Source organism: Citrus clementina, unplaced genomic scaffold (genome assembly GCF_000493195.1).
Source record: "Citrus clementina cultivar Clemenules unplaced genomic scaffold, Citrus_clementina_v1.0 scaffold_9, whole genome shotgun sequence".
NCBI lineage: Eukaryota > Viridiplantae > Streptophyta > Magnoliopsida > Sapindales > Rutaceae > Citrus > Citrus x clementina.
This window is the reverse complement of record NW_006261964.1, coordinates 1,595,893-1,613,177: the sequence shown is the minus strand read 5'-3', so window position 1 is coordinate 1,613,177 and position 17,285 is coordinate 1,595,893. Positions and strand designations below refer to the sequence as shown.

The 17,285-nt window shown below is 35.4% G+C and overlaps 3 protein-coding genes across 4 annotated transcripts; all 3 read left to right on the top strand.

Moving 5' to 3' along the window:
• The first annotated feature begins 1,205 nt into the window (after nucleotides 1–1,205).
• LOC18032866 (lipoamide acyltransferase component of branched-chain alpha-keto acid dehydrogenase complex, mitochondrial) lies at nucleotides 1,206–6,146 on the top strand. Its single transcript, XM_006419464.2, has 8 exons — nucleotides 1,206–1,615; nucleotides 2,259–2,405; nucleotides 2,986–3,111; nucleotides 3,736–4,133; nucleotides 4,366–4,613; nucleotides 5,031–5,119; nucleotides 5,426–5,653; nucleotides 5,831–6,146. Exons 1-8 carry the CDS (start codon nucleotides 1,424–1,426, stop codon nucleotides 5,942–5,944), a joined length of 1,542 nt encoding a protein of 513 aa, XP_006419527.1. The 5' UTR covers nucleotides 1,206–1,423; the 3' UTR covers nucleotides 5,945–6,146.
• Nucleotides 6,147–7,459: 1,313 nt separating this feature from the next.
• LOC18032882 (protein GAMETE EXPRESSED 2) lies at nucleotides 7,460–12,341 on the top strand. The gene is made up of 16 exons (XM_024191514.1): nucleotides 7,460–7,656; nucleotides 7,727–8,059; nucleotides 8,139–8,474; nucleotides 8,593–8,919; nucleotides 9,005–9,211; nucleotides 9,285–9,370; nucleotides 9,469–9,610; nucleotides 9,738–10,046; nucleotides 10,166–10,290; nucleotides 10,417–10,634; nucleotides 10,723–10,950; nucleotides 11,048–11,277; nucleotides 11,344–11,582; nucleotides 11,665–11,821; nucleotides 11,898–12,055; nucleotides 12,135–12,341. Exons 1-16 carry the CDS (start codon nucleotides 7,575–7,577, stop codon nucleotides 12,240–12,242), a joined length of 3,285 nt encoding a protein of 1,094 aa, XP_024047282.1. The 5' UTR covers nucleotides 7,460–7,574; the 3' UTR covers nucleotides 12,243–12,341.
• Nucleotides 12,342–13,895: 1,554 nt separating this feature from the next.
• On the top strand, nucleotides 13,896–16,509 carry LOC18032906 (probable acylpyruvase FAHD1, mitochondrial). 2 transcript variants are annotated; one of them, XM_006419461.2, is made up of 7 exons: nucleotides 13,897–14,137; nucleotides 14,232–14,397; nucleotides 14,532–14,584; nucleotides 15,035–15,097; nucleotides 15,513–15,563; nucleotides 15,669–15,786; nucleotides 16,193–16,509. In XM_006419461.2, exons 1-7 carry the CDS (start codon nucleotides 14,024–14,026, stop codon nucleotides 16,306–16,308), a joined length of 681 nt encoding a protein of 226 aa, XP_006419524.1. In that variant the 5' UTR covers nucleotides 13,897–14,023; the 3' UTR covers nucleotides 16,309–16,509. The 2 variants fall into 2 exon arrangements, with proteins under 2 accessions (XP_006419523.1, XP_006419524.1); XM_006419460.2 differs by lacking the exon at nucleotides 15,035–15,097 and having other exon boundaries at nucleotides 13,896–14,137.
• Nucleotides 16,510–17,285: the final 776 nt, after the last annotated feature.

Genomic DNA, 17,285 nt, shown 5'->3' with positions numbered 1-17,285 from the left:
GTCTAAAAGCTGCTGCAACAATTAAAATCAAAATTAAATGTTGTAGTCACTACGTTTTTATTAATTAGGCATGCCGAGCATCAATTTTCCATTTTTATTGAGAAAAAAATTATGTACACATATGTTATGTTTATTGTTGTTTTGGAGGAATTGTCTATTTCTGAACTAGTTAATTATCTTTAAAGACAGCAGACGTTATTCATTGACTGATTCATTTTAAATGAGCCAATTGAATTTTAGAGTAGCTGACATCTCTATTGACTGCCTTAGATGTGACTATTAGGGAGGAGTTTTGGAGAGATTTAGACCGGTTCCTATGAATTCCGTCTTATGTCGATATGTGTTAATTATAGTGAAGGCCCTACCACTGTTGTAGTAGTCCCTGGGTGGTATATGGTGATGCTTGGTCAAATAAGAGAAATTATATTTTGGGGCAAAACTATGGTGCAACTCAGTCAACTACAGTTAAGATGGATCCAATGACTAAAAGCAACTTTGGTATGATAACACAGTTGCACCATAGCTGGACCCTATATTTTGTTCAGGTTTTAAGATGGTGGCACTCATTTTTTAGTTATGTTCCCACTTTACCCTTAGCGTTTGCATTGTACTTTCATGTTTTAGAAGGGCACCTTAGCCATTGTAGCTTCTACACACTTGTCACGCCCTCATTATTTGACCCCAAATTTTACCCCTTAGCAATTGTTATTATCGCCGTCTTATTTGCTCGCTCATCTTACCCTCAACTGACATATCAACAAAAATTCTTTGTAATTAGTGAAACACATGCCATTCGTTCGGGAGTAATAGTAGTTAAAATGTTAAATTGACTTTTCTTTATAATTCGGAATCGAAAACTTGAGGATAGAATTGTTGTCTTATTTAAGGAATAAAATAATATTTAATTAAATTATTTAAAGATAATTCACAAAGTTAATAAAAAGATGAGCGATTCATATAAAATTAAAATTACTCGTCGTAATTAATTGCTTATGTTATTATTCTTTTAAATATATGTGCAAGATCTTGCATTAATTACGAGATTTGCTGAGGTCCATGTAATTTTTTTTTTTTAAAATTAGCCGGTCTATATAATCTGCATTAACGTAACACCAGATTGACAGAAAAAAAAATTAATATTGTAAAAAAAAAACAGTAATTTCACTTTTTTTTTTTTTACATTGATCGTAAATTTAATTAGAAAGCCAAAAAAAAAAGAAAACAGGTATTATTGATTGATTAATTACTAAACGGCCACTAATGCAGAGGAAGTGCCATGCCCATATTCAGTGCGAGCAAACGCATAAAAATTAACTGCTATTATAGGTAGTCTCCAACTTCAAGGAAAGGGTCCTTTGAATTGTCGGTTGAAGAAAACAAAAGCCAAAACGACGATTCCAGCTCCCGTTTCGGACTCGGTTCGATGATGATCAGTAGAAGGATTTGGCAGAAGAGGCCTCCGACTTCCAGCTGGATATTTCTGCGCCCCTACACCTCTCAAATCGCTGTTCCTTCTCCGTCTCCGTCGCTGTTCCCGGTGCAAACGCCTTCACTTATAGGATTTCTCTCTAGCTATGCTGCGTCGTCGTTTCGCTCCGTTTATAAAATTAGCAGCGTGAGTTTTGGTAACTCTTAAAATTGATTGAGCTCAGTTATTTGAGTTTATTATTGTTTCGCGCCTATTATTTTGTTACTCAATGATCTAATTTCCGCTTAATGTTTGATTTATTTTCTTCTTAATTATAGTTGTAGTCTGTAGTTACTGTTAGATTGTTAGTTGATGGAGAATACATATATATAAAAAAATTCGTCAACCCCAATGCTTTGAGAGAGAGCTGCACAAATATTTGTTTTGTAGTTACTTTATGAACAAAGGGTTGTTGGTTCTAATTTTAACCAAGAAGGCCAAATTCAAATTTTGGCTCTATGTAAGAAATGTCATCTGTCAATACATTCCAATTGATGAAATTCTCACAAAACGGTAAGAAAAGTATAAGAAGGAGATAATTTAGCTTCTTATGTATTATTGGACTTGTGTCATGCATTTAGTGAAGTGAATGATTCGGTGGTTTTTCATTGGGTTTATGCTCCTGAATCAAAATATAACTGCATGTGTATGTAGTGTCTATGTGGTTGTTTGGCGAAATAGTGTAGAATTTCTGTTCTGGGACAATATTTTTATAGTTGTGAAAATTTTGTTCTCGTATATATTATTTTCAAATCTCTCCTGTCCTTTTTTTTTTTTGTCTATCTTTTAGTTGGAAATGCCCTCTATGGTTAGTAGATGTTGCTATTCAAATCATGCTTTGGCTGATCTTCCGGCTAGTGGGATAGTTGATGTACCCTTAGCACAAACTGGTGAAGGAATTGCTGAGTGTGAACTTCTCAAATGGTTTGTAAAAGAGGTGGGTGAGAGATGCTAATTGTCTCTTGCATGTATTTTTTTATTGCCATGTTTCTGAAAAAAGCTTAGTTAACTTTGTGAATTGTTTTTTATTATTATTATCTTGTCCATACTATTGATGCTTTATCTTTCCCTTATTCAGATTAAAAATATCTTGTTTAGATGTTCATTTTAGGATGCTGATTGATGTTCAATTTTGTGCTGTTTGCTGTAATTCTGAAGGTTTACTCATGAAAATTTCTATGGTTCTTAGACAAGAGGCAAAGTTTTGTATATAAAATTTGTAAAACAGATATAACTCCAGAAAGTTTTGTTGTGGTTTTGGTTCTAAGTGTTGTACTCTTCCTTGGTTGGGTTTGAATATCATCCACTGTTTACTAGGATTCAAGGACTCTTTGTCTTCAGTGAATGAAATCTTGTAATGATCAACTACTGGATGACTTTTGCTTGAGTATGAATGATCTGCCATAGACATAGTGTATCTTTGTTTGGTTGTGTAACTTTTATGCCTATATTTTGATTTCCATGATGAGCTTATTTTGGAAGGTCGTTGTAAATATTCATGTAATCTACATTGGCAGGGGGATGAAATTGAAGAATTTCAACCACTATGTGCAGTTCAGAGTGACAAAGCAACAATTGAAATAACAAGTCGTTACAAAGGAAAAGTTGCTCAACTTCTCCATGCTCCTGGCAACATTGTAAAGGTGGGTTTTCTTTTTTACTTTTGCTTTTGGGAGTGCAGCTGCGGTTCATAATTGATTGTTGCTTTCAAGTAATGAGCATATGGCCTTTGAAAATGTATGTCATGATTCACTAATATTTTTGTTATGTATTTGTTTAACAAGTTGGATATTATTATTTGCGTGGCGTAGCTTGGGATATGGAAGAGGGAGTTTGTGACCTTAGTGGGAAATGTGTATTGAGGAAACAATTTAGACCATACATTTGATAGAAATTCTGTTTCAAACACATAGAATTACTTGCAAAATTATAATGATCATCATAATTTTGCTCCACTATTGTAGAATAATTGATTCTTGATTGTCCTTTGCCATGAAAATATTAAATGGAAGAAAAATTCACATCATTTCAGGAGAGCAAGGACTCAAGTGGATAGGAACTTTCATTCTTGCAAGTAGTTTTACCAGGATGGACACTGATATGCAAGTGCTCATTGTTACTGTTATAAATTTCTGGAGAAGAGTTGTTTTTTATGATGGACAATGAATCAGAACATTACTGCTATCAACTATTTTTACCTTATCCACGGCTGTATTTACACTCTTAAAAAGGGAATTTATAATTGCAAGTTTTTATGCAAATATCAGGTTGGAGAAACTCTTCTAAAGTTGGTTGTCGGGGATTCTGCAGTTCCAACCTCAAGTTCTGATGTCTTGGAAAGTGTGAAACCTCCAGGGTCAGAAAATTCACCTGATTCTAAGCTGAATAAAGATACAGTTGGTGGAGTTCTAGCTACACCTGCTGTCCGGAACCTTGCCAAGCTATATGGAATAAACTTAAATGATGTCGATGGAACTGGTAAAGATAGGAGAGTTTTAAAAGAAGACGTGCTTAAGTATGCTGTTCAGAAAGGAGCTGCTGACGGCCCATCTGCTGCCTCTGTAAGTGCTGATTGTAGAGAGCAGCTTTTAGGAGAAGAAGAGACCTACCCACAAACATTTGCTGAAGTTAAATGGTACCCTGATGATAAGACAGTTCCCTTGAGGTAATGCAGAATTGCTGATAGATTTTTTGTTAGTGAAATTGCAGTAATGCGCTAATTCTGTCCGCACATTTTGCACTTGGCTCTCTTCTATCGGATCTGTTTTGTATGCGATGTATGGTTTGTGGTGTGAATTTCTCAGTGTGCAATTTAAGTAGCATAAAATATGTTTGTTAGTATCTCAACTGTTTTGAAATGAAATCTAGTAATGAGTTAATTATGCTTGATTCTTCAGGGGTTTCCAGAGAACAATGGTCAAAACAATGTCCATGGCTGCAAAAATACCGCATTTTCATTATGTAGAAGAGATAAATTGTGATGCTCTTGTGAAGCTTAAGGCATCTTTTCAAAATAATAATTCTGACCCAAACATTAAGCATACTTTCCTTCCATCATTGATAAAGTCACTTTCGATGGCCATGAGCAAATATCCCTTCATGAATAGTTGCTTCAATGAGGAGTCACTTGAGGTCATTCTTAAAGGTTTGTAGATTAATTCTGCTAAGTTCATGTTGCCATAATGTTTTTTTAATGCAGATAAGCATGAAATATATAGTTTTTATGCTAATAAGATGACTATATATCGTAGGACTGAATGCACAGCATGTTTAATTCTCTATTTCTCTTCATTTTAACATCTTTTCTTTTTGTGAAAGGTTCATTTTAACATCTTAGTCTGCAATTACAGAGAAAAATTAAGTGGACATATTTAGATATGACATTGAAAACTTATAATTTGTATATCTGTAAACAGTGCCCATTGACATGGATGATTCCTGACTCTTACATGGGGTGTTGTGCTCATGAAAATTTACATGTGATTTTGTAGTTTACTATAATGCATGTGCTCTTTCTTCTCTTTCTATAAATTCTTGAAATAATTATTGTTGAATTTGATAGGTTCCCACAATATTGGAATTGCAATGGCTACTCAACATGGTCTAGCCGTACCTAACATTAAGAATGTTCAGTCCCTTTCCATCTTGGAGGTTTGTTATCCAGAACTGTGCGTCCATCACTCTTTTTTCTTTTCTATTTTTCTATTGGGAAATACTTATTCTCTATGGTTGAGGTGTAACTTCGATATTCTCTCATTGCCTCTTTATTTTAGCAAGAAAAGTTTTGAGTGGAAATGAAAGAATACGTTGTGCTTTGGGTTGTTAATGTTTAGTTTCAATGCCTTCTCTCTGTCGGTAGTCTTTTTGACTAATTCCTCAAGCATCTTTGTTGATTTATCTCTTAATGTGCACTGTCGCTTGCTTTCCATTTGAAGCGTACTATTTTTTTGTGATTAGATAACAAAGGAACTGTCACGGTTACAACAATTAGCAAAGGATAACGAGCTTAATCCAGCTGATAATTCTGGTGGAACAATAACTCTCAGCAATATTGGAGCAATCGGCGGAAAATTTGGTGCGCCACTTCTCAACTTGCCTGAAGTTGCCATCATTGCAATGGGCCGAATTGAGAAAGTTCCACGTCTTTCAGACGATGGAAATGTGTACCCCTCATCAATTATGACCGTAAGCTATACAATCCACAATCCCATTTATATTACCCTTATTTAAATGTGTGTTGATCTTAAATGAGCAGAACGGTGATCATCTAAATTATCCTTCTTTTTTTTTTTGAGAATCTTTTAAAGTTGATTGATAGTAGATGTAATTTTTCCATTGCTGAGACAGTACTTGCTTTTTTAGGTTAATATAGGTGCTGATCACAGAGTTTTGGATGGAGCAACTGTTGCAAAGTTCTGCAATGAGTGGAAACAGTTAATCGAAAACCCTGAGTTGCTTCTGTTGCAAATGAGATGACTGCATTCTTTGCCTGCAATGAGATGATGCATCTCCATGGCTTCTCAGCTTACACTTTTCAATAACTCTCAATTACACGCAAAATAATAATATTATTGTATGTCACGATTGAGGAAAAAACTCAATGCTATGCCAGTAAAATTTGGATAACGCGATTTCTTGGCAAATAGCTCCTAACACGGCATGAAATATCTCAGGTTCTCGTTCTGTTTTACGAGTTATTCATTTTCTTGCTTTACGAAGAGACGATTATATGAAAAAATAAAAAAAGGGGCTCAGACAATTATACAGGGATGTTCAACCCTGAAGAGTTGAAGATATTATTTCGAAAATTTAAAATAGGGCAGAAAAGTTGTCCGCGAAGATCAAAGCTTGTGGTAATTTTACGAGATCTTATTAACATGCCATCATCTAGTATTCCAGTTCACTACTAGTGATTTTCGTAGGGGTAAATGCCAGACAAGGTTTCCAGCGTCAGTACCTTTTTTCCTTTCTTTTAAAGATTTTTAAAGTACGTTTTTTTTTTTTTTTTTTTTTTTTTTTTTTGTGGAACGTCATTGGTTTCTAGTAAGAATAATGATATTCGTACTAAAAAAATGTTATTTGTTTAAAAGGAAAAAAAAAAGGGTAATTTTTAAAAATCTCCCCTGAAGTTTAAGCTTGTTGCAAATAGATGGCGAGAATTGGTTTATTTGTAAAAAACCTCCTACCGTCAGTTAATTTTAACATTGACCGTTAGTTGACTGTGCAAAGACAATATTGCCCTTAACAATAGTTTGTAGACGGAAATAACTAAAAAAAAAATCAAAATTGTTGGCTATTTTACCCTCTTTAAATTATTGATATTTTCTTGAAGTTCCTACAAAAAAGATAAAATTAAAAACTTGAAAAATCCTCTTTAAATTATTGATATTTCCTTAAAGTTCCTACAAGAAAGATAAAATTAAAAACTTGAAAATGAAATAGTCATAATCTTTACCTATAATATTGTAAATTTTTGGAATTGACAAGAATAACATTGTCAAAAAATAGGGCTTGTGCTTTTCGCGCCAATAATTTTAATTTTTTTTTAGTTATGTCAGTTTATAAACTATTGTTAAGGGTAATATTGTCTTTGCACAGTCAACTAACGGTCAATGTTAAAATTAACTGACGGTAGGGGATTTTTTACAAATAAACGAATTCTCGCCATCTACTTACAACAAGTCCAAACCTCAGGGGAGGTTTTTAAAAATTACCCAAAAAAAAAAAACAGTGTGAAAACACTTTCGATGCTCTTCATATATAGGAGGCCGCTACCTTAACGTAAGGTACAGCCCCTCACACAGCTGGATTTTATTGAGACCCACTCTTCAGTTGTGTGAGGGGGTTGTACCGTAGCCAAACCCTCATATCTAAGGCCTAGATGTTTTAGCATTTTCAGTTTTTTAAATAGATTCTTTTTAAATGTAAAATAAAACCGCGCGAAGACGCAACCGTTTTAAACCGTCGCCAACCGCTCCCGAAAATCCAACGGCTAGAAAAATTTCAACAAATATCGCTATTGATAAACCATCTCCCTTACAATGATGATCACTTCATGAATACAACAAAATCAATACATTGTTAGTTTTAACATCAAAACTCAATCATGGCTGTTCAATCCCACCTGTTCATTCTCATTTCACTCTTGGCTTCCACTTTGTCCTCTGCCTCTGCCGCAGAGCTTGCAAGTAATTAAATTTATTTTTAGATTTATTTTCTTCAAAAGTAATTATAGTCACATAAATTAGTTTGTTGCAGGCAATCCTTCCCCGAAATTTGCTTTCAGTTGGTTAGATGACAACAACACATTCCAAGCTGGAGACACAGCAACTATAAGGATAAAAGTTCTCGGAAATTTTGACAGCAGAGGAGATGCTTCTCTTGGAAAGAGTGCTTTTAAGCCTACACTCACAGTGAATGGCAAGATTGGAAATACTTCTTATATTTCTGGGGTTCTGCTAGAAACTGGCGAGGACACTAGCAACTGGAGAATCTTATTCATTCCAATTTCAGTCGGCTTGTTTAATACGATCATCAAGGATGACCCTTTTGAAGTACTGGATTCTTCTCTCCACTTCAAAGTTGAACCAGGTACGTTTTGGCAAATTTTAAAGTGTTGATTTGAAGAAATACAAGAGCGTTAAGCATGCTTATTGATTCTTTATTGAAGGGCGATTAAACCCCTCAGTTTGTGTGGCTTCATGGATGGGTCTCATCAATGAATTTGAAGCAGGGAACAAAGCTAGAATTATGATACTTCCTAAAGATGCATTTGGGAACAACGTTACTTCAACCAGTGAAGAGTTGAGTTCTTTTAATTTTACAGTATCAGCATTATATGCCAATGGTTCCGCTCTCACGCCGAACATCACAAACATGGGTCTTAATGAAGTTGGCTATATCATCATAGAGTTTATTTTGATGAAAGCCGGAAACTTCTCATTGCATGTAGAAGCCGGAAATCAGACCTTGAATGGCTCTCCCTTACCATTCAAGGTAAATCCAGGTGATGTTCTGTGGCTTGTCTTATAAGCAAAGATAGGTTCAATGCCAATAATATAATCGTTCTTCTAGGAAAATTATATTCTCCCCCAATGATCAAATGTTGAATTTGGCCTTTGTAGGACCTGTAGATGTTTCCAATTGTGTAGCCAAATGGAAATATGAAGTAGCTGCATGGCAGATATTTTCCAAGATGGAAATATTCATACACCAGCTAGATCAATATGGGAACCTTGTTCCTGGGTTTTATGCATTTGATGCTGATGTTGTTGAAAAGGAGACAAATTTGTCCATACCAGTAGCAGATTTGCAATTTGAAGAAGTTGCTCCTGGAGTTCAGTTGTTTTCTTACACTATAGAGGAATCAGGAAACTTCTTACTCACAATATCTGATGAGAAGCATAACAAAAGCGTTTCCAATATGCCGTATACTTATACCGTCTTTGTAGGTCTGTTTAATGTCATTGCTAGGTCCTATTACCTCCATATGGGTCGGTTATATTTTCAAATCCTTTTGATAATGTCTTTCAATAGGTTATTGCAATGGATCAAGCAGTGTTGTCAATGGATCTGGTTTAAATGATTCTGTTGCTGGGGAAACTGCACATTTCTCAGTTTATTTGAATGACATGTTCCAATATCCATATCCAGTTGAAGTAGAAAGGCTTCAAGTACAAATAGTAACGGAAATTGATTCCTCGACTGTTTGGCCAAGCATATCTCCCACACAGATTTACAACGGTACGTGCAAATCTCTCACCACTCGGTTGTTTCCTTTATATCAAATATCTGAATTGCAAAGACTTTTGAACAGGGAGTCGATCTACTGGAAAACTGAATAATCGTATTATTGACCAGATGGAAATTGCTCCCTCACCGTCTGTTGACACAACTAACACTGTAAGAAACAAATTCATATCTTTTCTTTAAGCAGTCATACATATGATTTTTTAAGTGATACTTGTTTCTTTTCTCCCCACTTTCCCCCTTGAATCCAGTCTTCCGGCAAATTGAAAGTTCAGGCCAGTGCTTTTGATGTTACTTATACTCCTGAAAAGAGTGGAATTTATAAAATTCTTGTACTCTGCGCAAATATTGCTTTGAATGGCGGCCATCCATTCACAAAGGAAGTGACAGCCAGTATTATCACTCACTCAATATGACTCATTTTTCCTCATAATCTTTCTGTTTTTCAATAAAACTTTCAGCTTCTTGGATTCAATTTTTCCAATTCCTAATCATCAATGTATTTTTAACTTGCCCACAGGTGATGTAAATATGACTCTCTCAGGAGTTGTAAAGTTTACTCCTAAAGTGGCAAAGCTGATCACACATGAAGTAGTGGTGCAGCTCTTGGATTCCTATTCTAATCCCGTCCTTTCACAACAGTCAGGGCTCAAACTAGAAATTACTTCTATGAATAGTTCTGGCTTTTCCAGCTGGATGTTTGTGGATAACAATGATGGATCATACAGTGGCCACTATCTGGCTATGGATGTTGGCACGTATGAGATGTGTGTCTCATATGATGGCACGAATTTCTCACTCTGCCCTTTCCTAGTTAATGTTTACAGTAGTAAGTCGGAATTTTCTCACCTTTCTCAACAGGCAACAGGCGACAAATGATGTTTATTAAGCCTTCTGCAATTAAGATTAAACATGTGTTCTAAGACTTATTTCGTTGATATCTTTCAGGTCAGTATTTTCCTAAAGCCTATGATGATAAAGTGTCTGTCTGGGAGGACGAGTCAATTGCATTGGATGCTTTAGCCAACGACTACTTTGCTGGCAACAATGCGAGTATTATTGAGTTCTCAAAAGTAAGATACGCAGGATGTCAAATGGCTACGACTAGTTTCCATGCATAAATGCTATGGCTTGTACAGTATGACAAAGTTAAAGAGTTTGCATTGGAACTGAGCTTGTACTATCTATTCATGTTTCAGCCTGTTCGTGGTTCACTTCTGCAGTATGGACGAATGTTTAGATATACCCCTTTCAAAGATTATATTGGGAATGATTCCTTTTCGTATACAATATCTGATGTCAATGGTAATCTTGCTACCGCTGCCGTGAACATTTCTGTCCTCAGTATCCCACCACAGTTTGTTTCTTTTCCAAGTCAATTGCAAGCAACTGAGGATATGATAAGTCCCAGATTCGGGTAACTTACTATGTTTCCCTCTTTATATCATGTTCAGGTTTGTCTCGGATGATTGCTTTATCGTCTTTATATGTCTTTCTCTTTGTAGTGGTTTCCTTGGCTTTGAGATCAGATATTCAGATATGCTGGAGAACATCTCTGTCTCTCTCAGTGCACGTTCCGGCACTGTGCTTTTGTCCTCTATGATGATGCAATTTTGGCAGCCAATGTCGTCTGGACTATCTGTAAGGATTGGGGATGGATACCAGAAGGAATTGATCATAGAGGGCAGTGTAGAAATAATCAGTATGGCCCTTCAGTCAATTCAATATCTCGGGTAGTGCCTCCTGAATTACTACTCTTGTGGACTTTTCAGTCAGTGTATTTTTCATATCTTATTAGTGACTCCTTTTTTTATAATTCTTTTAATTCAGAAACGAAAACTTCTATGGTGAGGACACAATTCGAGTCTCTGCCAGGAACAAGAATGGGAAAAATGATTTGGCGGTTCCAGTTTTTGTGGATCCGGTTAATGATCCTCCATTTATTCAAGTCCCTAAATATATTGTTCTGAAGAGTGATGCAGATGAGTCACAGATATTTGATAGAGAAACAAACAAGTTCAATTTCTCCATCGGGGACCCAGATGCTTTTAATTATCCGGGTATGTTAAACAGCATTTTCCTGTTTAATTCATTGCAGCTTCTGCTTACTCTCCTCTATGTTTCAGGTGGCACGTCTCGCTTTTTAGTCACATTTTCCATGGAAGTTAATGATGGATTACTTGTAACCTGTCTACCGGCGGAGCTTATTAATTCAACTGAACTGAAGCTAAAGACAAGTTTTCAGTGGGAACCTCTTCAAACATATGTCACTATCTCAAAACATTTCACAGTTAAAGCCAGCGGAGTTAGGTTTCGAGGCACAGTAAATGACTGCAACAGTATTATGCAACAACTCTTTTATCAAGTAAGTTTTTGTGCTTTGAAGTTAATTAGGAAGATATTAGATATCAATGATCTTGAATCAGCCATCTGTTCTTTGTATATAGAGTGGTGAAGGAGATGACGTTTTAAAAGTGAAATTAAATGATATGGGACATTATGGTTGCCGTCCAGATTGTACTGAGAAAATCTCATTACCTTTATTCGCTGAGGCTACCGTAAACTTGATCAGAAGAAGGCCAATGAGTTCAGTGTTAGCTCATAGTAAGTGATTGTTGTCATTTGAATTACTATCCATTTCACAGATTTGTTGCTCACTAACCTTTTCCTGCGAATACAGCTCTAGGAGCAGGCGTCGTCATTGAATTCTTTATGGTGTTTTTTCTCGGAGTGCTGCTTCTGTTCTTTACATGCAAATGTGCATTTCTTCTTGTGAATGAGAGAAGAAGCCGTGGGAACTCTGAGCGATCAACAGCACAAATTTACCAAAAGCAAACTGTAAGTGCCCCTTAAAACTTCTGTTTCCGTGTTGCATTGCAGTTTTAAATTGTTATCATATCAAATTACTGATATGCAGCCGCAGGAAAAAACAAATTCACCAGATGATGATACAACTTACTTCACTGGCTGTTGTTCAACTTCCTTCATGCTTGCTGGTCAAGCTTCCAACTTTCGTCAGTGGTAGTACTATTTGAACCCATGATAAATAAGTGAACGAGGCAAGTCATTCATATCAGTACAAGATCTTATAGTTAGGAAAGGAAATGCACATTTTTGCATAACGTTTCGCCTTGGTTTTAAAGAAAATTTAAATGCAATGCAGATAATTTTATCTCAGATTTTGCTTCATTTACTAAATTTTCAGTTTTGGTCGAGGCTGTGAATGTGAAAAATTCGTTAAGAAGATAAGTCACTCAACCCAAGCTTCTGGTGATTGTCATCAATTTTTTAACGAAATGTCGATTTCCTTGGACATGTCGATCCTACTTTGGGTAAAATTTGGAGGATTTGAATAATAACATTTAGATCATTAAGATTATATATTATCTCAAATAAAATTATTGTTGCCTGTTAATCTGATTTAAAAAAACTAAGTCTATTATATTTTTTGTTATTATTAAATATTATAATAAATTAACATTACAAAATGAGGTTGATCGAGCGTCTTAAATCTTATTAATCGAAAAAGATCCATTTACTCTTGAAATAGATAATCAAAGTACACCCCGGCAAATGATTTTTATCTGTATATGCAACACCTATTAATATTTTTATTAGGGATGGCAAAAATCCCCACGGGGACGGGTACCCTCGGGGATTTTCCTCATTCGGGGAGGGTACGGGAATAATTTTATACCCAATTTTTTTTTCGGGGAGGGGACGGGGAAAATTTTTTACCCAATTTTTTATTCGGGGAGAGGACGGGGATGAGGTGGAATCCCCATCCCCTACCCATTTCCTCATTTTAATTTTTAATTTTATTTTTATTTTTAAAATTACTAATAAATAAATAACAAAATTATAAATATTGTTAAAAATAATAAATATCAAAATAGTTGTATGTTGGGAAAGTGGTCACCCTTTGCCGGGAATTAGTTGAAGAGTATTAATTGAAGTTTTCACCAACTGTTTATTGCTTTGATTATACTGGTAGTAGTTCTTCTACTAGATCTACAGGGGATTCTTATAAGAAAGCAACCAAATGGATGATAGGTTTTGATGATTATGTAAACAATGGAGATTGTGCAGTTGTTGCAGATGAATTAGATTCATATTTGGATGAGAAAGTTATACCTCGGATGGAAGATTTTAATATTTTGAGTTGGTGGAAGACAAATGCTAATAGGTATCCTACATTAGCTCGAATTGCTAGAGATATTTTGGCAATTCCAATTACAACAGTTGCTTCTGAATCAGCTTTTAACACTAGTGGTAGAGTTGTGAGCCCATACCATAACAAACTTCATCCAAGCACATTGGAGGCCTTAATGTGCTATCAAAGTTGGTTACGAGCTTACAATAGCGGTATGAGTTTATTTTAATATGATTAATTTAAAATCGAAAATAAAAAAAATATATTAGACTATTAGTTATTCGGGGACCGGGGACCTTCGGGGATCCCCTGTTATTATTCGGGGAGGAGATGGGGATTCTCTCAAGCAATTCTGACGGGGACGGAGAGGGGACGGGGACATATGTAAAATATCGGGGATGAATATGGGGAGATTGGTCCCCTCCCCTCCCCTCCCCTCCCCATTGCCATCCCTAATTTTTATTGAGAAGTTATAAAAGCGGTAGCGACCCGACGACACGTCGGTGTAGGTTTAAAACGACATTTCGTATGAAAACATTTTACATATTTGTTAACGGGGACGTTTGACTCCGCTAGCCCTCGAACTAATGATATTGCTGGGTGGCTAGCACAGAACGAATTTTGGGTCAATCAGAATCAGAATCGCTTAAGCGATGGCGACTGCATCATCAGCCGTACAAAAGCTCATTCAAGCAGGCACCAAGATCGTGGCCGTTGGCCGTAACTATGCGGCTCACGCCAAAGAGCTCGGCAACGCCGTGCCCAAGGTTGCTATTGTTATTATTATTATTATTGGATTTGAATTTATTTTTATTATTTAAAAAAATTCGATCACTAATTGAAACGGCAAATAATGATCAGGAGCCGGTTTTGTTTCTCAAACCGACGTCGTCTTATTTAGGAAACGGAGGGACCATCGAGGTACCTCATCCCCTGGATTCGCTTCATCATGAAGTGGAGCTTGCAGTCGTGATCGGACAGAAAGCTCGAGATGTGCCTGAAACCACTGCCATGGACTATGTTGGAGGTTTTATTTTTGTTAAAATATTATTATTGCTATTTTCTTTAAAAGATTAAAATAAAAAAATATTTTGATTTCTCCTTTTCTGTTAACTTATTTACCCAAATTTATTTTGAAATAATGGTTGTGGGATGATTCAGGCTATGCAGTGGCACTTGATATGACTGCGAGGGAAATCCAATCTTCTGCCAAGGTATGAGGTTTCTATTTGTCTGGCTTTGCTAATAAGATTATTGGTTGGATAAGTTTAATCTTTCAGATATTTGAAGAATACTCAGATTGGAATTTTTGTAATGTAATTAGACAGGTTCCAAATCAATGTCTTATATTCACGGTTGTGTTTCGTGGCAATTAAATAGGGCATTTTTTTTTCTTTTGGATTTAGAGAGAATTTATGCCTATGAGGGAAGATGGGATTATTCCATTGGGGTGTATGCATGTAATGTGTTATGCTTTTTTAACACGAGAATCGAGTATTATTCAATTGTATACTGAAATAATTCCTACTTATAATCAGAAGATTGGATACTACTTGTGTGCTTCATTATGAAACAATAAGTGTATGAGCACATTAAGTTATCTTATTTGATCCAATTTATAATGCTGTATTTTCCTGTCATTTATATTTTGTCCAATATGTCAGTCTGCAGGTCTTCCGTGGACAGTGGCTAAAGGGCAGGACACCTTCACACCAATTAGCTCTGTCGTAAGAAACTGAAAGAAGTACTTTGATGTTTCTATCTCTGCTGAAACTATGTTGTGTTGTACTCAATTTTTAGGCTCAATATTGAAAACTTAATTTTAAATAGTTAGGTTTACTCTTTGCACCAGTTCTTTGTTTGGCCATTCACAGCACTAAATGTGGCATTGGGATAGGTTATGGAAAGGAAGTAATTGTGCTTAAAAATGACAACTATACCTTGTTTGTTGAAGCTGAAAGAGAAAATTGGTGTTTTTCTTTCAAAGCAGACAAGGGTAAATCTATCCTCCGCTTGGTGCACCCTTTACTTGTATCTGCTAGTAGAAAAGAAGAGAGGAAGAGAATTTTATTTTCAATTGCCAATTTTGTTCTGTGTTTACTAAATACACTCCTTTTTGACTTGTTTAAAATATATTTGCAGCTACCAAAGTCAGCAGTGCCTGACCCTCACAACTTGGAACTATGGTTAAAGGTTCATAATCATTACACTTTACTCTCATATTTCTTTATGGCTTTTGTCAAAGCTTCAAATTTGTTTTTCACTGGGTGGATTAACTTTAAATGTGTTTCACTGCAGGTTGATGGAGAGATTCGACAGAAAGGCTCCACTAAGGATATGATTTTTAAGATACCATATCTAATTAGCCACATAAGTTCAATTATGACACTTTTTGAAGGAGATGTCATATTAACAGGTATTGCAGTTCATTTTCCTTCAAATAAAAACACTAACATACTTTATAAGTTAATATTTCTAGGTGCTTCAAGATATTATGATGTCTTGGCATAAACTGGCATATCAGTTGATAGTGGAATCTGTTACCAAATTTCATTTTTGCTTTGGTGAAGAATATTAGTGCAATTTTACTTGGTATAAATACTGATAACTGATATGGTAGAGCTTATTATGCTTAGGAAGGTGTATTGTCACTGTGTATAAGTTACATTATTAGTGTCATTATTGTTATTTACTGTGTTCACTTCATAAGATATCCTTCTCGCCAATTTTCATAATCATATTCAAATCCACTCCCAGTTTTGGATGCAAGTCTTTATGGATAATTGAAGTTTGACATTGTTCCATTGATTCGGTTTGTGCAGGCACTCCACAGGGCGTTGGCCCTGTAAAAGTTGGTCAAAAGATAACAGCTGGTATAACGGGCCTCCTGGATGTAAACTTTGATATTGAAAAACGCCGAAGGCCAGGAAGTGCTTGAACTTATGATGTCCACTCCACTGCAACTGCATTTCAAGCAAAATGTACACAAAATTTTCGAGGTGACCCTGACTCATAGCCCTAGCCCGATTTGGCCATTGACATCCCCACGATTAAGCCTGTATTGATTTCATCATAACCCTACGAGGTTGATTGAAAATTTGAGAAAAGAATAAAGGGTATTTGGTATTTTTATGGTCAGCCATTTTCTGTTTTGCAAAAATAACAAAATGAAAAAAAAATGTTATGTAAGGCAACCTGTGCGGACTTTAAATTTTGTGGCCCATATCCAGGCTCAACCTATGCGTGCCGGGGCTTTAAGCCTACGACCCAGTCTGGACTTTTTTCCAATCCTAATTTCCATTCTTTGAGAATTTTCATTCCCAAATCGGGGTAAGTCCTACGATTTCAATTCCCACTCTCATTTTGTGAAATAAACTTGTTAATAATTTCAATTTTCTAATGCAAGAAGTAAATGCACAATTTGTGAACAAGAGTAGAAAACAACTTTTTTGTTATTTCTCGTATTCTTCCATTGTAAATTGAACTTGGGCTCAACTTTTTTGTTTTATTTGCATAATAATGATCAAAGTCCTCACGTTTCTTCTTTTCATTTGAAACTTTAATAAAAATTAAATAAGACCAAAAAGATGGGCTTACATATATTTTACTTTATAGTAAAACTTCATTAAGTAGTACTCTATATAAGAATAATCTCCATATAGTTATAAAAAAATTTAGTCCTAATTTGATTAAATTATATATAAGAATGAAATAAACATTATAATAAGTGATTAATTTTTCTAGATACTATCTTGCGAAACTTAACTCTACATAGTAATAATTATTTCTATATTTTAAACGATTCATGCTATGTTGCATTAAAAATTTATGATGAAACAATTTTTTTTTTTGTAATAGTTGTTTGGGATAATGATATATTATACAATATTTATAGAATTTATAGTGAGAGAAAAA